At 40.8% G+C, this 23,744-nt stretch overlaps 1 protein-coding gene across 2 annotated transcripts in view; it reads right to left on the bottom strand.

The window, feature by feature from the left end:
* Positions 1–14,593, bottom strand: part of rnf130 (ring finger protein 130) — an 88,356-nt gene extending 73,763 nt beyond the window's left edge. Inside the window, exon 1 of one of the 2 annotated variants that reach the window (XM_016991752.2) lies at positions 13,692–14,593. In XM_016991752.2, the coding sequence (XP_016847241.2) occupies positions 13,692–13,938 (247 nt within the window). In that variant the 5' untranslated portion in view covers positions 13,939–14,593. The remainder of the gene's footprint in view (positions 1–13,691) is intronic. The other variant, XM_003217502.4, reaches the window with a different exon arrangement.
* Between the last annotated feature and the right edge of the window lie 9,151 nt (positions 14,594–23,744).

The following is a 23,744-nucleotide window of genomic DNA, read 5'->3' as shown; positions in this document are numbered from 1 at the left end:
GCCAGGAGCAATGAAGACAGGGCTTTCTCTCACCCCTCACTGCCTCTGCTCCTCCACTCCTAATGGAGGGTCTGGACTTCTCTCTCTTTTTCTCTCTTTCTTTGTGCAGTCACCCACACTTCCAATGACACCAAGCAGCATACAGAGATAGAGAAAGAGAAGTCCAGGTACTCCATCAGGAGTGGAAGTGGCAGTAGCGTGAGGCAAGAAGGAAGTCCTGTGTGCCAGGAGCAATGGAAAACCACTGCTCCCTAGCATTTCTGGCACACTGGGCTTCCTCTTGCCCTTCTCTGGTGTCCTATCCTTTAAAGGTAAACCTGACAACAGTGGGGCGACAGCAGCAACCAGGCCAGCAGCAGCCTGGAGGTTGAATAGGCATCTTTCAGTAATGCATTAATTGTATATTTATGCAAGGCAGGGGGTTAGACTGGGTGAGTTTTCTGGCCCCCTTCAACTAAGATTCTGTACTTCTAGTTTTAGCCTAGCTCTTCAATCTGTTAAGGTAAATTTCCATCCTGATACCATACTCTAATGTATTAGCTACCCTGCCTAATCTGATTGGCAAATTTGATAAGCATGCTTTCTGTTTCTTAATCAAGGTAATTTAAAAACATGTAAACAATACTAGCCCTGGACAGAACTTTGTGCTACCATGGATGTCTAAAAACTTTCAACTGAGCTAAGATTTAAAAGAAATATGTACAATGAAAGAAAAAAGGGAGAGATCAAAAAAAGAAATTCAAATGAGCAGCCAACATGTGTACAGACAAAGTCAGAAAAGCTAAAGCACAGAACGAGCTCAGACTTGCTAGAAAGAGGAACAATAAAAAGGACCTTGTTGGTTATGTCTGTAGCAAAAGGAATAACAAAGAAATAGTAGTGCTACTGTATGCAGAAGACGGTGAAATGCTAGTAGGGATAAAGAAAGTCAAAACTAACCAACACCTTCTGTGCCTCTGTCTTCTCCTAATAGAAATACAGTGCTCAAGCTGGGGAAAATGTAGCAGATGGTGCAGTAGAAGAAATGCAGCACATAATAGGTAAAGAGATAGTGCATCAATCACTGGATGCTTTAAATAAATTCAAATCTCCAGGGCCAGATCAACTATATCCAAGGATATTAAAAGAACTGGCAGAATTAACGGCAGAACTACTAGGCATAATATTTTAGAATTCCTGGAAAACAGAGGTCCCAGCAGACTGGAGGAGATAAAATGTTGCCCCCATCTTCAAAAGTAGGGGAGAAGAGGATCCAAACAATTATCACCTAGCTAGTCTGACATCAACACCAGCAATTATTCTAGAACAGATAATTAAACAGAAAATCTGTCAATACTTAGAAATGAGTGCTTTGATTAGTAGAAGTCAAAATGAGTTTCTTTAAAAAAAAAGTCATGCAAGACTAATCTTAACTCTTTTTTGACAGAGTTACAATCTTGGTATATGAGAGAAATGCATACCTTGATATCAGTATGGTAAAGTCCCCCATGATAGAGTTCCTCATGATATTCATCAAAATAAGCTAGAAAAATGTGGTCTTGTCAATGCCACTGTTAGGTGGATTTATAATTGGTTGACTGACCAAACAAAGAGTTCTTACCAATAGCTCCTTATCATCCTGGAGAAAATTAATGAGGTGCTATAGGTTTATGTTCTAGGTCTAGTGTTATAAAACATTTTTATAAATAACTTGGGTGACGGAATATGCTTATCAAATTTGCAGATCACACCCAATTAAAAGAGGTCAATAATACCCCATGGGGCAGAATCAGAATTCAAAATGACCTCAGAGATTAGAATGCTGGACCAAGACTAACAAAATGTGTATCAACAAGGAGAAATTTAAAGTATTATACTTAAACAGAAAAAATGAAATGCATAGATAAAGAATGAGTAACACCTGACTTGAAAAAAAGGACACGTAAAAGTGATCTAGGAATCTTAAGAAATAACAAGTATGACACGCTGGCTTTAAAAGCCAGTGATTCTGGGCCGCATCACTGGGAACATACTGTCTGGAACACGTGTTAAATGCAAGGCCCGTGGACTGAATCTGGCCCATTAAGTCATTTATGTGGCCCCTGAGACTTTCAATGTCAAGGCAACATTTATATAGTCTTACAATTACAAATGGCACTTTGAAGGCAATTATAAAGTTGATGTAGCACTCAGTGAAACTGAGTTTGACACCCCTAGTCTAGATCAAAAGAAGTAATTGTGTCCAGTTCTAGATAAGACAATGAAAGAATTTTGATAAGCTGGAAAGTGTTTACGGTATAAAAGGTCTAGATAGGAAAATGAAAGGATTTTGATAAGCTGGAAAGTGTTTATAATATAAAAGGTCCAAAAACCATGCTCTATGAGGGAGTTGGATACATTTAGCCTGGAGATGAGACGGTAAGAAGTGACATGATGACTGTGTTCAAATGCTTGAAAGGATGTCATATTGAATATGGAGCAAGTTCTGCATCTCTATAAACTAGGACACAGAACAATGGATTCAAGCTCCAGTGAAAAAGATTCAGCCTAAGTGTTAGAAAGTACCTCCTGATGGTAAGAGCTATTCAACAGTGGAATATGTTGCATTGCGAAGCAATTGAGTCTTCTTTTAAAAAAAAAAAAAAAAAAAGAGGCTGGATGCCCATCTGTCGGGGATGTTTTGTTTGTGTATTCCTGCCTAGCAAGGGGTTATACTGGATGGCCTTTGTGATCTCTTCCAACTATATACTTCTATTCCACAAATTGTTTCTCTCCAGGATGAAGAGCAACCACTAGTAAGTACTCTTTGAGTTCAATTCATCAATCAGTTTCAAAGCCAAGTAACAACAGCAGTAGACCACATTTTGCCAGCCTGTCTGCAAGAATATCATGGAAGACTTTGTCATAAATCTTACTGAAAGCAAGATATATTCATAGCATTCTCAATTTACCAATGCTGTAACTCTGTCAACAAAAAGCAAGAATATTCTGGCATGACTTATGTCTGAGAAACCAATGTTGTTGGTTTTTTTTTTTCATAATCACAACATTTTCACATGCTGTTTTAGAATCATGCCTGGCACTGATGTCAATTGACTGGCTGACAGATACTCAGACCTTAGTTCTTTTGTTTTTCGAAGATGGGGACAATATTCACTTCCTCCAGGCTGCCAGAATTCTCCTTGAATTCTTAAGGACTAACAAAATGGAGTCTGAGATTACATCTACAAGTTCCTTTAATATCCTAGGATGAAGTTCATCAGGTTCTGGAGACTGAACATATTTGGAGTATCTGATACTCACTTAGAATGACTAGGTTTTTTGGTACTACCACTTTACTTGCTCTGGGGTGAAGCTCTCTTACTGCATTATTTGTTCTATGTTTATTAGGTAGTCCTCATATTTGGGTCAATTTCTGCATCCTATCCTATCTGGGGAAGCTCGATATGGTTGTGGGTTCATTAGGTGTTCCTTTTAGGAAACTAATGAGGTCAAAAATTCTGAAGTTTTAACTTTTCTTGGTCCTCTGTTAGCATGACTCCATTTTCTCCAAACTGTTTTCTTGTTTTTCTTCTTGCTAAAAACATAACCAATCCCCCCTCTGGAACTCTCTCCCTAAAGAGATTAAAACGGCCCTCTTCCTACTCTCTTTTAAAAAACAACTAAAACCTTTTAATGCCACCAGTCTTATTGAGAGGAAGAGGAATAGAATATTATGCATGGTCTCCACAGAGTGGAAATGGCCAATTATCCTGGCTGCCATCTACAAAAAAAAATCAATTTCAATCTTTATCTGGTTTTGTTTAGATTCTTGTTTGTTTCCCAGTGTCTGTTGAGATACCATAGATCTGCTATGTTATAGTTTAATTTGTTACCATTTTTGATGTAGATGTGTTTATTTATTTATTTATTTATTTATTTACAGTATTTATATTCTGCCCTTTTCATCCCGAAGGGGACTCGGGGCAGATCACAATGTACACATACAAGGCAAACATTCAATGCCATATGAACATAGAGACAAAGACAGACACAGAGGCAATTTAACTTTCTTCAGCTTCCAGCTTCTGAGGGTATGCTTGATTCCGGCCACAGGGGGAGCAGCTGCTTCATCATCCATTGTGATGCTGACTTCCTCATTCCAAACAATGCTGGACGATTTTTATGGTGTCGTAATATAGTTAAATTAGCCTCCCCACATATAAGTGGTACCTAAATTTCCTACTTGATAGATGCAACTATCTTTCATGTTGCTTAGGTCAACAGCGAGCAGGGCTATTTTTTATTTTAATGGTTGGGTGCTCATTCCGCCATGGGCTGGCCTCGAACTCATGACCTCTTGGACATAGTGATTTATTACAGCTGGCTTCTAACCAGCCTGTGCCACAGCCCGGCCCTTGTTTGTTTTTGGGATCTGGGTGGGTTGGTATTTTGGCTTTGTCCAGTCTCTTTACGGCATTGAATGTTTGCCGACATTTATTGTAAACCACCCTGAGTCCCCTTTGGGACTTCGGACTTATTAAAATTGGGTTTTTTTAACCTATTAGTAAAAAAAATGAGATGGAAAGATACAGGACGAGTGACACCTGGATCGACAAAAGTACATGTGAAAAAGATCTTGGAGTTTTCATGGATGGCAAGTTAAACATGAGTCAACAATGCATTGCAGCAGTTTAAAAAGCCAATGGGGTTTTGGGCTGCATCAAAAGGAGCAAAGTGTATAGATCAAGGGAAGTAATCATGCCTCTCTATTCTGCTTTGGCCAGACCTCACCTGGAATACTGTGATCAACTCTGGGCATCACAATTCAAGAGAGATATTGACAAGCTGGAATGCATCCAGAAGAGGGCAACTAAAATGATCAAAGGTATAGAACCATGGCCTATCAGGAACAACTTAAAGAGCTGAGGATGCTTAACCCGCAGAAGAGAAGGTTGCGAGGAGACATGATAGCCATGTATAAATATCTCAAAGGATGTCATAAGGAAGAGGGAGGAAGACTTGTCTTCTGCTGCCTTGGAGACTAGGACCCGGAGCAATGCGTTCAAATTACAGGAAAGGAGATTCCACCTGAACTTTAGGAAGAACTTTCTGACTGTAAGAGCAGTTCAACAATAGAACTCACTGGTATGGTAGAAGCTCCTTCTTTGGAGGCTTTTAAACAGAGGCCTGATGACTATCTGTCAGGAGTACTCTGGCGGTGCTTTTCCTGCATGGAAGGGAGTTGGATTAGATGGCCCATGTGCTCTCTTTTAACTTTATGATTATAGCAAGCCTGAGTTTTTTCCTGACCTTTTCCCTACAACTACTGGCTATTTATTTGTATTCCTTTTGATGATTTTCCCCTTTCTTCCATTTCTTGCTAATATCTCTTAAACTTTAGCTTATCTGAAAGTGCTTTCTTTCTGCCAAGCATAAGTCCAGGGAGCTTATGATTTAACCATAATTGTTGGGTTTAATAATTACTTTTATTGAGGAAAACTTCCTGTAGAATATTAACTTCACCTCAAAGTTCTGACCTTTTAGCTGTTTACAGAAGGAAAGGTACTATTGTATAGTCACTCTCTTTTTAAAAAAACATAAAAGGATGGAAACTTCTCATAGAATGGCTCTTTTCACTATCATAGAATCATAGAATCATAGAATAGTAGAGTTGGAAGAGACCACATGGGCCATCTAGTCCAACCCCCTGCTAAGAAGCAGGAAATCGCATTCAAAGCACCCCCGACAGATGGCCATCCAGCCTCTGCTTAAAAGCCTCCAAGGAAGGAGCGTCCACCACGGTCCCGGGGAGAGAGTTCCACTGTCGAACAGCTCTCACAGTGAGGAAGTTCTTCCTGATGTTCAAGTGGAATCTCCTTTCCTGTAGTTTGAAGCCATTGTTCCGTGTCCTAGTCTGCAGGGCAGCAGAAAACAAGCTTGCTCCCTCTTCCCTATGACTTCCCTTCACGTATTTGTACATGGCTATCATGTCTCCTCTCAGTCTTCTCTTCTGCAGGCTAAACATGCCCAGCTCTTTAAGCCGCTCCTCATAGGGCTTGTTCTCCAGACCCTTAATCATTTTAGTCGCCCTCCTCTGGACGCTTTCCAGCTTGTCAACATCTCCCTTCAACTGTGGTGCCCAAAATTGGACACAGTATTCCAGGTGTGGTCTGACCAAGGCAGAATAGAGGGGGAGCATAACTTCCCTGGATCTAGACGCTATTCCCCTATTGATGCAGGCCAGAATCCCATTGGCTTTTTTAGCAGCCGCATCACATTGTTGGCTCATGTTTAACTTGTTGTCCACGAGGACTCCAAGGTCTTTTTCGCACACACTGCTGTCAAGCCAGGCGTCCCCCATTCTGTATCTTTGATTTCCATTTTTTCTGCCGAAGTGAAGTATCTTGCATTTGTCCCTGTTGAACTTCATTTTGTTAGTTTTGGCCCATCTCTCTAGTCTGTCAAGATCGTTTTGAATTCTGCTCCTGTCTTCTGGAGTGTTAGCTATCCCTCCCAGTTTTGTGTCGTCTGCAAACTTGATGATCATGCCTTCTAACCCTTCGTCTAAGTCGTTAATAAAGATGTTGAACAGAACCGGGCCCAGGACGGAGCCCTGCGGCACTCCACTTGTCACTTCTTTCCATGATGAAGACGACGCATTGGTGAGCACCCTTTGGGTTCGTTCGCTTAGCCAATTACAGATCCACCTAACCGTAGTTTTGTCTAGCCCACATTTTACTAGTTTGTTTGCCAGAAGGTCGTGGGGGACTTTGTCGAAGGCCTTACTGAAATCCAGGTATCTTTGGTTCAATTCATGCATTCTGTCTAGTGAAGCTCAATATAGTTGTGGGTTCTTAGTCAACATCATATGCAAGAAACTACTTGAATGAACTGGTGCCTACATGCAAAGTTTACATAGTTTCTAGAATCACCAAGGTGTTTCAGTCACACAAGTCGCATAGCCTGCTATTAGTACGATATAAACTAATGGATATGTTCATGCAATTCCTAAAGGTGATTGTATGTAGCTTCTGAATGTATGCAATGAAGCATAGTTTGCTTAATTTTAGGAGAAAGTAGTCATGAACAATTCACATAACAATGTGGCAGCTATTTCTTTATAGCTAATAAATTGGTAAAATATTGCATAAATGCTCTCTTCTTTTTTTTTTTTGACACACCTTTATATCGAGATTCATCTCTGTTAATATCCAAACATACCTAAAGTCTCAAGCAGTATTAATGTATGTTGCATGTTTGGAATGATATAGAGAAAAATCTATCCTGAAAATCTCATAACCAGGCTACATTTTTCTAAAGTAAAACACTATGATTAGGATGTTTATGATCTCTTAGATAAAAATATTCTTTGGGTGGGATTTATTCAACTGCAAGTCCTTGAAGACATTTCAGATTTCCCCCCTGATATTATATAACAGATTTCTAGATGGCTTTTCTGGATACAAATCTTCACAAAGCAAATAACAGCCTTTAACAAAAATCTATAAAATGTTTTTCTGCTGTGATTTACAAGCCAAATAGTTAATCACAGAATCACCAGACATTGTGCAAGAATGGAACCAAAACAAAAGACCATATAAAAATTTGGCCCATCAACTACTTTAGGTACCTGAAAAACAATAATTCTTGTTTTTTATCTCAAGGGCACACATTTATGAACAAACAGTGGTCAAACATGATATTTACACTTTTGGTTACCATCCTAAATATTTTTGTTCATGTTGAGAACCCCCAAAGCATTATTGTGCTGGGTATAAAACAAAGTTTACGGACTGTTGGTGCTACCACCAAACTTCTATTTTGTTCAAATCAAAAAAAAAGCATCAGCCTCATTGTGGGCAATGGCACATAAAATTATGAAAATAACAATCCAGTAATTATTTAAGTAACAAATAAAATAATAAAAAATAGCAGCAACAGGAAAAATCTTAATTAAAAGCTAAGATTATTCCAAAGCACTCAAGAATATATAGGTTTTTGAAAGCTTCCTAGGCATATACATTTTATGGTAGAGAGCATTCCAAATATCCAGAGGCATATAGAATAGAAGCTATATTCACAATTTAATAATCTAATGGCTCTCACTAGATAAATTATTGATTACAATATTTTTGTTTTTCTTTTTATAAAGAAAAATCTTACTTCAAGAGATAACTGACATTTTAAGAAAACACCCACTAATTCAACCAACAAGAAGTAGCCACCTAAACCACATTACCAATCAAGATTGACAGTATAGTCTGACAAAAAAACCCCTGCATGAATTCCCCTCATAGAATCATAGAGTTGGAAGAGACCACATAAGCCATCTAGTCCAACCCCCTGCCATGCAGGAAAAAGCATACAGTACCCCTGACAGGTAGCCCACTGCAAAATAAATCTGTTAAAATAACTAAAAAACATTAAAAGAATATAGCTGGAAATTCCACCATGCTTTCAAAACTAGAATGCAGTGTACCGTAAGTTGTTTTATTCACAAAGTATCAAACTAGACAATTCAATGTAAACATCCATCAATAAAGATAAAATCATTACAATTCCTAAATTCAGGATCAGTTAATATTATGCCAGTGCCAGAGAAGATTCAATTTCTGCAAGCGGTAATGGGAGGGAAACAGTCTCACCTCTGTAGACTTCTCATCCCCAAATAATCTGCTCAAGCAAGCCGACAAACCCCTCAAAATAAGTTTCCAGGCATCAGTAATGGCTACAAGGGGAGGGGAAGACACTTTTGTGGTGGACCCTAGTGCAATGCTTGCTCTTAGCCAGTGTCATTCTCAAAAACCTGGACCAGCTGTATTTCCCATAAAAATAAATAAGGATAGCACATCTAAATGAACTGGTATCTCATTGTCCTCAGAAACATTACTAAAGTATGCTCATGTTCTTTCAGCAATGAATTATGCAGCCATTAAGCAAAAAGAAACAGATCAAAATTTTACAAGTGGCAGTTTACAGCCTATGTCTAGAGGGCATCTTGTGTTTGGTGCCATACACAGAATCCAGACTGCACTGCATCAACACAAATGTCACCTTCTGAACATTTACTGAGGATACAGAACTCTGAATCCTATATTTCACAGCATAAGCACACAAACCAGTGACATGTGGAATGTCCTTAAAGAATTACCTGGCTAAGAAAAATTTAATCACTGTGTTGGGAATCCCTTTTTAAAACTCACTTATAAAATTAGTGTCTGATGTCAAAGGAACACCAGATGCAATTGTCAAGATTAAGAAAAACATAATAAAGGATAATCAAGCATATCGTAAAATACTAAGTCAAATGCCATCACATCTTAAAGATGTGCCTCATAAAATTTGATAATTCTCGTTTACTGTTATAAAATCTACCAAACAATGAATCAAATATAAAATAACATCAACATTACCTTATTTAGATCAACAAAAAAGAAAATATATAACTGCATTACTGAACCGAGACAGCAATACCATTTGAAAACTGCAGTGATTTGAGATACTGGTTTTCATGAACTATCATACTGACAAGCTGAAAGCAAAACCACTTATGGAATCCAAAAAGGAGCTTGAATTTAACTGCTGCAAACCAATAATTGACACAAACACCGCCTCAAAATATTTTTAATGGGGATGTTACTATGCATGGCTTTCAGTTTTACGAAAACATTTACAATTCTTCTTGTTTTGTCTTAAAAAATCTTTCTAAAGTAAGGAAATAAATTACTGGTATCTCACTATAGCTAATATTGAAACACCTTCTATGCTACTAGCAAAGGGTATAAAGGCAAAAGGTGAAATAAGAACAAGAAGCCCAAATAACTGAATTAAGAGAAGAAAATGCAAAGAAATTTAATAGGAAACTACACAAACATTCTAATGTATCGAATCTCCCCACAAATTCTATTCAAAATACTTTTAAAATATTATTTCCAATGTACTTTGTAGTAGCTATCCTATTATATTGCACATTCAGGAAATAACACATGAATAAAGAGAGATTTATCCAAGAGGCTCTAGATTCACAAACAGTTACTCTTAGATTTGTAAAAGAATTCAAAGAAGCTGGGGTACATTAAGATTGTCCTAGAGACAGATGTCCATAATGCAAGGAATCAGGTTTAAAGGCTGAAAATTCCTAGAACCAGTTTTATTTGGAGAGCCGAAGAAATTGCTAGGTCTACTAGATGTTGCTGGACTATAACTTCTACCAACCCTAGTCAACAAAGTCAACTGTTGTATTCTGCAAGTTGCTCATCCCTCAGCTATATAGTTACTTATGTTCATGGGGAATTCAGCCATGTCCACCTCCAAAATGGAACAGTTGATGTGTAAAAAAAATCCCTTTTTCTGTATCCTAAAATTTGATCCTGAAAGATGGGTGTCTCTGGAACAATTGGGGGCACGGAGAGGGCAAAGGAGAAGAGAAAATCCACTTCTGTGACAGTGGATATCACTTTCCAGTCAGAATCTTAGTGGTGAACTACATTAGCATCTGAACTTTTGCTTTCAAGTTGTTCCTAACTTTTGGCAACCCCAATGTAAATCTATAACCTGTACATTTTTTCTGGGCCAAACTTGTTCAGAGGTGTTCTTGCCTTTGTCTTCCTCTGAGGCTGAGAGTGTGTGGCCTGCCCAAGGTCATCCAGTGAGCTTCCACAGCCAAGCAGGGGTGGTACAGGTCTTTTTCTTTCTGGTGCCACCACCTATTCTGTGAATTCTGCCTTCAGGTTAAAGGATCTTATTTTCATTATCCAAATGATAATGGGGAAAGATGCAGCAGTTTCAGCTTAACTAATATAGAATAGACTCTACATATTGTACAAATTTTCCCTGAGCTAGCTTAACTTGCGGTTTTCTAACAGACTTTAAGAGCTGGTTATTATCTGAAACATCTCAAATAATGCCATCTTAGCAATCTTTAGGAATACCCCATTGTTTCATGAAACACAATGAGCAGAACAGCATTTTTTCTGTGACTCTACCATAGCTTTGGAAAGTTCATTCTCCTGGGAGCGATTGTCATGATATCATGGCTGTAGACATCAGGTGAAAGCAACTTGAAATGAGCAGTTAACTGTTTTGATAAGGTTTTATGCTGAATTTGTTATTTTATGTCATGATACTGGTTTAAGCCATTTTGAATATCAGTTCTGAAGGTAATCCAGAAGTTCTGAAAGCTTGAAATATTCAAATAAAATTGTTTCCAACAAGTCTTGGATACATTTAACTTGGATGTACTTAATACTGGAGACTAGGAAGTTCTATCTCAAAAAGGAAAAAAAACTGAATGTTGAACTCAATTAATGCTATACTGCCTCTACTGAACACAGGTATCATCCTTTGTGGTAATGAGGTTGGCCTCTATGATACTTCTCATAAACTTAAAACAGACAAATTAGTGTATCCTAGAATACTCACATGTGGCTCCTTTTATGCCTCTCTTCAAAACTTTACAGAGATATTCAGAATATGAGTTTATAAAAATGCCTCTGTGGTACTTTTATTGATTTTGCTTTTTTAAGATTTTCTTGTACAGTAGAGTCTCACTTATCCAACATAAACGGGCCGGCAGAATGTTGGATAAGCGAATATGTTGGATAATAAGGAGGCATTAAGGAAAAGCCTATTAAACATCAAATTAGTTTATGATTTTACAAATGAAGCACCAAAACATCATGTTATACAACAAATTGGACAGAAAAAGTAGTTCAATACACAGTAATGCTATGTAGTAATTACTGTATTTACGAATTTAGTACCAAAATATCACGATGTATTGAAAACATTGGCTACAAAAATGCGTTGGATAATCCAGAATGTTGGATAAGCGAGTGTTGGATAAGTGAGACTCTACTGTAGTTTATTTTCAAGGCCAGTATAAATATATTGTAAATATATAGATAAGTACTTTGCTTTTATTTGCATGGCAGATACATGACAATCTAAAGATATTTTACAAATACAAAGCAACTTAAAATATTCTTAATGTTCCAAATAATTTCAACTTATACCCTTAACAATAACTACAATGGAATATTTGGAAACTATATAAGCATGACACTTATTAATATTTGAGGAAATAATACTTCACAGATCAATCATGTCTCATTAGACCACTGTGTGTGATGAGAAAAAGTACACATTTGAACACTGTAGTCTTGGAAGTTACTCAAAACAGCACTTCCACAGGAAAAAAATTTCTTCGAAGGCTTTTCCATTCCCAGGATCAGTAATGACAATTCAATTCAACAAACAGATATATGTAATACTTAGTTTGACTCACCCACTAATGGTATAAAGTCAACAAATAGTAAATAAACAAAATGTAAGTATGGAACTTTACAGTCTTCAAAACCATAATATTCAGCAAATGCCTTTATGGTCAAGGAAAGTCAGTATGGTGCAGCACTTGATATGATGCGAAGGACTAAATTAAATATTCTCTTCAATTGCCCTGAATGCTCACTATTATTTTGTACATTATTATGTCAGCATGCTAAACCTGGTCCCTGGGGGTAATTTGACAGGTAGCTTCAAGTTAGCCCAGCTGTCTGATAGGAATGATACAGTTTACACCCAAAGACATTTGCTAACCATTAAAGAACTATAAGAATTGTTGTTGATTCCTCTACAACACACCTTAGAAACATCTCAGAATACGATGCATATATTTCCAACCATTCACACATTGGGTTGTCGTGCATTTTCTGGGCTATATGGCTATGTTCCGGAAGCATTTTCTCTTGACGTTTTGCCCACATCTATGGCAGGCATCCTCTGAGGTTCTGAGATACCTCACCACCTCTGAGGATGCCTGTCATAGATGTGGGTGAAATGTCAGGAGAGAATGCTTCTGGATCATGGCCATGCAGCCTGGAAAATGCACAACAACCTAGTGATTCCGGCCATGAAAGCCTTCGACAACACATCCACACATTTGATGTCTCTCCTTAAAAGATGTCAAGGGCAAAACAACCCTTAATCATTTTCATAGTCAGCACTCAAAAGGTGCTACAGCATTTTCATTTCCATCATTCCGGATGAACTAAAACAAAACAAAACCCACCGCCAGGCCTTCAACATTTGGTATGAGTTTTATGGGCTATATGGCCATATTCCAGAAGCATTCATTCCCAACGTTTTGCCTACATCTATGGCAGGTATCCTCAGAGGTAATGAGATATGTTGGAAACTAGTCAAGTGGGGTTTATATATCTGTGGAATAATGTCTAGCATGGGAGAAAGAACTCTTGTCTGAGGCAGTCAGATCTTGAAGCGGAAAGGCTATTCAGTGCTAATCAAGGTGGCCAATTGAAACATTCGCCCCTGCCTCCAACAGACAAGAGTTCTTTATCCCACCCAGGACCTTCCACAGATATATAAACCTCACTTGCCTAGTTTCCAACATACCTTATTACCTCTGAGGATGCCTGCCATAACTGTGGGCAAAATGTCATGAGAGAATGCTTCTGGAACATGGCCATACCAGGCCATGGTCATTGCCTACAAACTGAGGCCACTTCCACACAGGTGAATAAAATCACACATCTGCTTTGAACTGGAATATACAGCAGTGTGGATTCAGATAATTCAAAGCAGACATTGTGGGATTTTTTGCCTTGATATTCCGGGTTATATGGCTGCATTGAAGGGCCCTGAGTGGAATCTATATAGGCCAGCAAAGGCACACAGATGCAGAAGGATAAGCTGGGGAATAATAGCCTTACCTCCATTGATGGGCAAAGGCGCCAGCAGCAGGCCCGTGACACCTCTTTTGGGCGAATCCTGCCCATAGCGACCACGGATGAGGAAAGCAGAGCGCTCTGGATTCAAGACAGTCACATTCAGGAAAGCTGTATAATACGCTTGGTTGGTATTATCTGCGCTAGCAAGCAGAGCGTAACAGTTCAAGACGACCAAAATGGGCACGGAGGAGATACAGGTCCAGTAAGGCAAAACCCACTTTAGGATCATTTTCAGCCTGGAAAACTGCTATGGCCGCCTCTCAAATATATATATATCCTGAATTTAAAAAAGGGGAATACCTACGTTGATGGTATGCATAAACACATATCATTCCACATCAGCGTCAAAGGTGAGTGACAACCCCGACATGGAGAGCGGGGAAAGGCATCTTGGTCCTTTGGAGGAAGCTGGTGGTGATGGAGGCGAGGGAAGCGCCTTCAAAACAAAGGTCGATGACAGGGGGCCCAGCTGGAAGACAGGCGAGGATGCGGATCCTTATTCCAACGGAGGGAAAACTGGCTCCAAATGCCCAAGGAAGGGCGGAAGGGAGGGCGGGAGGAAGGGCCCTGCTCCGGCGGCGGCGGCGCCTCCTCTCGCGGGGCTCTGCCTGAATTTCAGCCAAGGAGGCGGGAGAAGGAGGCAGGCAGCTCCTAGCGGGGCTTTGTTTCTGTTTCTCCGGCGAAGGGAAGGGGCGAGGGCGGCCTCCTCAGCCCCAGGCCAGCGGCTGCGGCGGAGGCAAGAGCGGCAGCTCCATAAAGAGACCGGCCCGCTTCCCCTCAGTCCACGCTTGTGCGCCGTCCGCCTCCGCCGCCGCCGTCTCTTTCCTCTCCGCGACTGCCGCCGAGCCTGATGGCGGAGCCACCAACAGCAACCTGCCTGCCGGTTAGGTGCTCGCGCCCAGTGCGCAGGCGCACTGCGCCAACCCCCGCGCTCCCCGTCTCCCCGCCACGAGGAGGTGGGCGGGGACTCGGCTTGAAAGGCCACACCCACTCCTCGGGGGGGGGGGGTCGCTGATGGAATAATGGAATGGCCTCTTCGCCTCCAGAATGGTTTGTCCCAGGAAAGGGGTGTATGTGTATGGAATGTTACAGCCGTATCCACGCATTCTGTATCCGTGGCTTGAAGACCTTTGATTTTGAAAAAATCCAAAAAGCACACCTTGATCCTCATGGAGTAATAGAACAGTAACACGTTGATTTTGTTGTCAAAGGCTTTCATGGCCGGAATCACTGGGTTTCTGTGAGTTTTCCGGGCTGTATGGCCATGTGGGGCCCCTGGTGGCACAGTGTGTTAAAGCGCTGAGCTGCTGAACTTGCGGACCAAAAGGTCCCAGGTTCAAATCCCAGGAGCTGAATGAGCGCCCGCTGTTAGCCCCAGCTCCTGCCAACCTAGCAGTTCGAAAACATGCAAATGTGAGTACATCAATAGCTACCGCTCCGGCGGGAAGATAACGGCGCTCCATACAGGCATGCCGACCACATGACCTTGGAGGTGTCTATGGACAACGCCGGCTCTTCGGCTTAGAAATGGAGATGAGCACCAACCCCCAGAGTCGGTCACGACTGGACTTAACGTCAGGGGAAACTTTTACCTTTACCTTTTATGGCCATGTACCAGAAGCACTTTCCTGACGTTTTGCTTCCATCTATGGCAGGCATCCTCAGAGGTTGTGAGGTCTGTTGGAATGGTGCAATTGGCCAGCTTGATTGACATTGAATGGTCTTGCAGCTTCAAAGTCTGGCTGGGGGAATCCTTTGTTGGGAGGCGTTAGCTGCCCCTGATTGTTTCATGTCTGGAATTCCCCTTTTTGCAGAGCGTTGTGCTTTATTTACTGTCCTGATTTTAGAGTTTTTTTAATACTGGTAGCCAGATTTTGTTTATTTTCATGGTTTCCTCCTTTCTGTTGCAATTGTCCACCTGCTTGTGGATTTCAGTGGCTTCTCTGTGTAGTCTGACATGGTGGTTGTAAGAGTGGTCCAGCATTTCTGTGTTCTCAAATAATATACTGCGTCCAGGTTGGTTCATTCCACAGATATATATTGTAAACCTATTACATAGTTTCCCAACATACCTCACAACCTCTGAGGATGCCTGCCATATATGTGGGTGAAACGTCAGGAGAGAATGCTTCTGGAATATGGTCATACAGTCCGGAAAACTCACAGCAACCCAGTGATTCCGGCCATGAAAACTTTTTGACAACACATTGAAGATGGAATGACCTCTTTGTCTCCAGAAAGGTTTGTCCCAAGAAAGGGGTGTATCATGTGTGTGGGAAGAAGTTCGGATGGTACAGTAGCCAGACTCCGTATCCGCACATTCTGTATCCGTGGCTTGAAGACCTTTTATTTTTAAAAAATACAAAAAGTACACCTCGATATTCCCAGATAATAGCACAGTACCACCTTGATTTTGTCATTTTATAGGAGGGACACTATTTTGGAACACAATGATATGTAATGGCATTGACCCTCCATGGCAGGCATGGGCAAACTTCTGCCTTCCCTCCAGGTGTTTTGGAGTTCTACCCCCATGATTCCTAACAGCCTATTGGGGGTTGACCTCCAAAACACCTGGAGGGAAGGCCGAAGTTTGCCCATGCCTGCTCTATGGATTTTTGTATCCACTGAGGGTCCTGGAACCAAACCCCAGCGGTTACCGAGGGCCCACTGTACTTGACTTGGGGATTTATAGAGCCGCGGGGAGAGAGTGACGAAGGGTGCCTTTACATCTTCAATATAGAATTGATGCCCTTTGGCACTACTTGGAACTACCATGGCTCAAGGTTGTGGAATCCTGGGATTTGTAGTTTGTCAGAGAAAGCTAAAGGCCTTGCAAAACTACCACCCCACAATCCCATAGCACTAACCCTGGCACTTAAAAGTGATGTCAAATTACATTAGTATAGATGGGATCATGAAGACTGTATTTTTGCAAGGCCGGCAGCCTTCTCTGCCAGAGTACTGGTGCCTCTCCAAACTACAACTTCCAGGATTCATAGCATTGAGCCATGGCAGTTAAAGGGGTGTCAAACTGCATTAACTCTGTAGTGTGGATGCATCCTTGATTGCCCATGTTCCCACACTGGTTCCCCTCTCCATAAAGCCTCTGGCTTATTATTACACTGGGCCAGTATTTCCCTCACACTGGGAAATTATCTAATAAATTAACTTTTCAGCTTCTTGGACATCACCTCATAGAATCATAGAATCATAGAATAGTAGAGTTGGAAGAAGCAGGAAATCGCATTCAAAGCACCCCCGACAGATGGCCATCCAGCCTCTGCTTAAAAGCCTCCAAGGAAGGAGCCTCTACCACAGCCCGGGGGAGAGAGTTCCACTGTCGAACTCGGAACTCTCATGATTTCCAACAACTGTTTACCTCACTCGTGCATGACCTCACAATCTGCCCACTGCTGATGTGCATTATTATTAACCTCTTGGTGCATGTAGGCAGGTCTCCTTTGGTTCTCATTTAGTGGCTAAACCTCATAGGGTGGGTTAAGACTAAAGGGCGAAGCAGAGGTTAATCCATATTTTCAGTATGTGAGAAACAAGCCACACAGCAGCTTGATTGCAGGATTATGTCTTTTCCTTGGGACTGTTACTATCAGTCAGGTCTTGGCCCTAGGGCTCCATTTCTCTGCCCTCAAGAAGAAGAATCTAACACAGGCATAGGCAAACTGGGGCCCTCCAGGTGTTTTGGACTTCACCTCTCACAACTAACGGCCAGTAGTCTGTTAGGAATTGTGGGAGTTGAAGTCCAAAACACCTGGAGGGCCCCAGTTTGCCTATGCCTGTGGACTGTAAGTATATCTTGGTTTTGGAGCCAATGTTAGCTGAAATGTGGGTTATGGCATTAATGTGGCGCAATCTCATTTTACTTTGCAGCAACTCTCAGCCATAAGCAGTTCCCCTTCTTCAAAAAGAGGAAGGAGGAGGATGTGGGCAATACACAAAAACCAACGTGACATTCATAACAGAAAAGGTTTTAGGACACATCATTTAAAGTCAACTCTGCGAGCATAAAGCAAGGGAGGCTGTGATTACTAAGAGCCAGTGAGGCTTTTTCAAAAACAAGACATGCCAGGCTGATCAAATATGTGTGTGTGTATGTGTGGTTAGAGTTCAGGTAAAGGTAAAGGTTTCCCCTGACATTACGTCCAGTCGTGAACAACTCTGGGGGTTGGTGCTCATCTCCATTTCTAAGCCAAAGAGCCGGCGTTGTCCGTAGACACCTCCAAGGTCATGTGGCCAGCATGACTGCATGGAGTGCCGTTACCTTCCTGCCAGAGCGGTAGCTATTGATATACTCACATTTGCATGTTTTCGAACTGCTAGGTTGGCAGGAGCTGGGGCTAACAGTGGGCACTCATTCCGCTCCCGGGATTTGAACCCGGGACCTTTTGGTCCACAAGTTCAGTAGTTCAGCGCTTTAGCACATTGTGCCACCAGGGGCCCCCGTGGTTAGAGTTACAAATTGGGGGTATTGCTGTGAATGTGGTATATCCTGATTGTAGTATGGTTTAGTCCTCCATAATAATTATCTTCCAGGCGAGTTGGTTAAATTAGGAGTTTAGAATGCTCTTGCTAGTAGGGTTTGTAATCATCTGAGGGGCCAATGGTTTCTCACTGTATTAGACAGTGGAGACAATTAGGTGTTATAGAGCTCTATTCTAGATGCCATGTTGTGAATAACTTGGGCCCCATTTACACTGCCATGCAATGAAGTTTCAAACTGCGTTATATGGTCAGTGCAGACCAGGCATGGTCAAACTTGGGCCCTCTAAGTTTGGACTTCAACTCCCACAGTTCCTAACAGTCTGTCGTCTGTTAGAATTATGAGAGTTAAAGTCCAAAACACCTGGAGGGCCCAAGTTTGCCCACGCTTGGTGTAGACTCAGATAATGCAGTTTAACTGCATAGAACTGAGTTAAATGAGTTTACACTGGCCATATTTCAAACTTCATTACGAGGTCTTGGATGAAAGTAGTGAGAGCATGCTGTTCAAATTTTCAGATAACAAGACTCAAACGGATTCAAGTTGACCATCACAGATTGAAGAACTGGTTTCTTAACAAACACAATGAATTTCAACAGGGATGAATGTAAGCCTCCACATTTTAGTAGGATAAAAATATCAAATTAATAAATATAGAATGGTTGGCACCAGGTTTGATAGAAGTACTGTGTGTGAAAAGGATTTAGCGTCTCCGTAGAGCACAAGAAAAACATGAATTAATAATGTGATGTGGCAGAAAAAAACCTAATGCAGTTGTAGCATCCACTGGACAGTGTCCACATCAACGGAAGTAATTGTACCCTTTTGTTCTGTTTGAGTCACATCTCGCCTATATCTGGTTCTCGGCATCACAGTTTCAGAAGGACAAGCAGGAAAGTGTTCAGGGGACGTCAAGCCAAGAGAGTGACGGCTGAGAAGTGAGTCAACATTTCACAGTTATAGAAGTTTAATGCTACTTTTTCTGTCACGGCTCTGTCCAATGACAGCCTATGGGTGGGTAGTTTGATGAAATATTTAGACTTCTCTGCTGTAAATAAGGAGAATGCCCTAGGATTTTCCTGGAGGTATTCTAATTATAAGAAAGGAAAGGAGATTATGCATGAATACGACAAAGACCTTCCAAATGATGAGCTGTTTGATAGTGTGAATCAGTGAACTTCCCTTTGTTACAGGTTTTTAAAACAGATATTGCCCTAGCACTTTCCTATGGAAAGTTCTAAGTATGTTCCCAATTTGCAAATCCCCAGTTTTACATAGAATAAAGCCATGGCCAGTTAAAATGGTATCAAACTGCTATAATAGTTTACTGTAGATAGTCTAAGCAACCAGGCCCTGTGTGCAGTGGTTGAAAGTATAGAGAACGTAACAGTGAGAATTGATATGATAGCTATCCTCAAATATCTGAAGGTATAGTGAGCTTCTGCTCCAGACAATAAGAATCAAACAAATGGATTCAAATGATAAGAAAGGAGATTTTGACTGAATACGAAGAAGACCCGAATTGTGAGGTCGCTGACAGTGTAAAATAGTAAACTTCCCTTCATTAGAAGGTTTTAAATAGAAGTTGGCTATATTTTAGGGATGCTTGAGCTGTAGATTCCTGCCTTGGTAGATGGTTGAATTATATGATAGTCACCTTGTGACCCCTTCCAGTTTTACAGTTTTAAGGTTCTGGGGCTGGTTTGTTTTTGCTGTGTTCAGTCTTTGCTGCAATGTAATTAATGTCCTTCAATTCATCCAGCAAGTTAGGTCTTGGCTGGGTATACAGTTCAATTCATAACTTTAAACACTGTGCAGTAATTTTATTGAACCCAGGATTGTTGAATTCAATGGGGCCAAATGAGGTCGAGATGATACTTTGCCTTCTTAATAAGACTGTGCGTTAAGCCAGGTAGGCGGTAAACTATAAAGAACACAGCCTTGAGCATGTAAGGTGGGTGAGATGTAGGAGGCATTGCTTGATAGGTTGTTTCATTTAAGTTGCTTTTCTAGAGATATTCAACATTTGCCATTTTCACAGTAAAATCAGAAAAAAACAATTGCCTGTTTCCACAGGAACCACACACTGGTTGATATTATACTCACACAATCCAAATCAACTCTCAAATCTCTCTCCTATTGAGATTCAACTCAGAGCTCATGAGGATATATATTTTAATTATTTATGTATAAACAAGGAAGCAGGGGTGTGGTAGAAAAATAAGAAATAGGTGATTTTTACCTCTGCATAATTACAAAATTGTCAAACTAGAGCTAGAACATTATAATGAACAGCATGAGCAGGTTGATTAGGAAACTAAGTCCTACTCCCTAAGATCCATAAGATTTATCAATGTGTCAACTTCATTCAACGATGCATGGAATGATTGTATTTTGGTTGGGACTCACCAACAGGATGCTACTATTTCTCTTTTTTGCTCAGTTATGATGCTCACTGACGTCTTGAACTCAGTGAGCATCATAATGTTACAGTTTAACCTCCCTTTTCTGTAAGGGAGGTTAAACTGAAACATTATGATGCTCACTGAGTTCAAGGCGTCAGTGAGCATCATACCTGAGCAAAAAGGAGAAACAGATACAGGCTGTGGCGGAGGCGGGAGAGCAAGCCAGTGCAATTAACTGCAATGAATCACTCTGACCAGGAGGTCCTGAGTTCGAGCCCCGCTCGGAGCCTATGTTTGTTTGTCTTTGTTCTATGTTAAAAGGCATTGAATGTTTGCCTATATGTGTAATGTGATCTTCCCTGAGTCCCCTTCAGGGTGAGAAGGGCGGAATATAAATGCTGTAAATAAATAAATAAATAAATAAATAGATAGATAAGTAAATAGATTCTCACTTATCCAAGCCTCCCTTATCCAAGTTTCTGGATTATCCAAGCCATTTTTGTAGTCAATGTTTTCAATATATCATGATATTTTGGTGCTAAATTTGTAAATACAGTAATTACAACATAACATTACTGCATATTGAACTACTTTTTCTGTCAATTTTGTTGTATAAGATGATGTTTTGGTGCTTAATTTGTAAAATCATAACCTAATTTGATGTTTAATAGGCTTTTCCTTAATCCCTCCTTATTATCCAAGTTATTCGCTTATCCAAGCTTCTGCCGGCCCATTTAGTCTGGATAAGTGAGACTCTACTGTAGTAACTTCCTGTTGGTTAGTCCCAACCAACAGAATGCCCTCCGTAGTGTAGTTATATAGCCCCACACTGGGTCCTCATTCTCCTTGGAGATAGGATGGAATATACCAAATTAATGTTACTATGCATACTATACTGCATTTCAGTGGTTAAAAATATAAGAAATAGTGTGAATATACTTGTCACATAGATCTACTCCAGCCTGAAGCCCAGCCTAGCTTCACCATCAGCTATGATCTGATTGGGGGGGTATATGCACTGTACATACCACCTTACCTGTCATGGCTCAATGCTGCAGACGTCTGGCATTTTAGTTGGGTGAGACACCAGCAAGCTTTGGCAGGGAAGGCCAAGGACCTTGCAAAGCTACAACTCCCAGAATTCCTCAGTATTTAACGATAGTTAAAGTAGTGTTAAACTTCTTTAATTTTACAGTGCAGATGCATCTTCTTGCTAGAGACACAGCCCTGACAAGGGTAGTTTCATCACTATATCACTAAGGAAGGAGATTAAGTAAGACCCTACCCTCATAGGTGTTATCTAAAGACCTTCTTGTTTGAGGAATTCTTTTAATTATTTTGTTTTATTGTGTTCCAGTCTTTGGCTGTTCTAAATGTACTGGCTGCTGTAGTGAATTTTTAATTGTTTTATTGTATTTTCAATCCAGCTTCATATTTTAAGTTCTTGTGTGACGGCTCTTTTCTTTGAGACATAGGATACGAATAAATAACCACCAGTAAAATAACATGCCTGAAATCACTTTAAATCGGGCATGGACAAACATCGGTAAGTTGGCTGGGATTTCTGGGAATTGACGTCCTAAACACCTGGAGGGACAAAGCTTGCCCATGCCTGCTCTAAATTGTGAACTATCTTCTCAGAAATTAATTGCTACAGCGATAATCCAAAATACAACTTAGATACAGCCCATTGACATTTTGCACGGCAAAATAATTAACATAGATGTACGACAACTTAAATATACTTTTTGAATGTTCGCAGAGGGAACTGAGTTTTACTGCTAAAGCTAGTGCCTCCATCTAGCAGCAATGATGGCAGCCACAGAAGAGCTCTCATCGAGAGCAGTGATAAACCTTAAACAACCTGGACAAATTCTTCTTTTTAGACCATCAGATGGAACTTTGTGATATACCTGATCACCAGTGTGAGAAGTCTCAAGGAAAACCACTTTGTGTTGGTCTCATTTTCCTCCCATGGAGGCCACATTTATCTCCACTCTCAGCAACTGTAGTGTGCATTGTGTTGCTCATGAGAGGAGACATTGACCTGCAGAGCTCACTAAGGGCAGGTAACTTGTGGACCCGCAAAATCTTCAGAGATGTCGTTTATGAAAAGCTCTATAGAAATGTCAATACAATACAGGAAATGTTTTTGAAGCAGTAGCTAAATGTTCTGCTTTCACATCACATTTCCCCCCTCTCCTGCTTGGGAAACGCTGGGTGATGGACCACAATGATTTCACTAATGGCCTCTAAGCATTTTGCAAAACTCTTCATCTTTTGCCCAAGGGATGATGCAGCAACGATAACGACAAATGTTCACGTTTCACTCGTGTCCTTCCCAGGAAATATTTACTGCTGTGTCTCGTCGTGCCTAGAATAGGGATTGGGGCTTTATTTTATGGGCAGATTGATTGCTTGGCAGTGGATAAGACAAGCGTATTTCCAATACATCTTTGGATCTTTTTTTCTTACAAAATACCAGTTTTGTCTTAGGAATCAAGAGAGATATTTGGGGTTCATTATAGTGACCATCAGTGCCCCAGTTGTAATGTCTAGAAAAACTTGTCATTTAGATCTTTCTGGCCCCTTTTACACTGCCCTATATCCCAGAATGGAGCCCCCAGTGGTGCAGTGGGTTAAATTGCTGAGCTGCTGAACTTGCTGACCAAAAGGTTGGTGGCTCGAATCCGGGGAGTGGGGTGAGCTCTCGCTGTTAGCCCCAGCTTCTGCCAACCTAGCAGTTTGAAAACATGCAAATGTGAATAGATAAATAGGTACCACTCCGGCAGAAAGGTAACAGCACTCCATGCAGTCATGCCGGCCATATGACCTTGGAGGTGTCTACAGACAATGCTGGCTCTCCGGCTTAGAAATGGAGACGAACACCAACCCCCAGAGTCGGACACAACAAGATTTAATGTCAAGGGGAAACCTTTACCTTTACCTTTTATATCCAAGGATCTGATCCCAGATTGTCAGAATTGAACTGGATTATATGAGTCAACACTGCCAGATAATCTGGGATAAGCAGATAATCTGAGTTCAGATCCTGGGATATAGGGTAGTGTGGAAGGGTCCTCTGTATGGAAGGCTTTTACATCAGTTAAATAAGAACCTGCCATATGC

This window comes from Anolis carolinensis, chromosome 2, assembly GCF_035594765.1.
Source record: "Anolis carolinensis isolate JA03-04 chromosome 2, rAnoCar3.1.pri, whole genome shotgun sequence".
Classification (NCBI taxonomy): domain Eukaryota; kingdom Metazoa; phylum Chordata; class Lepidosauria; order Squamata; family Dactyloidae; genus Anolis; species Anolis carolinensis.
Note: the sequence above shows the minus strand (reverse complement) of the source record. Positions and strands in the feature narration are given on the sequence as shown.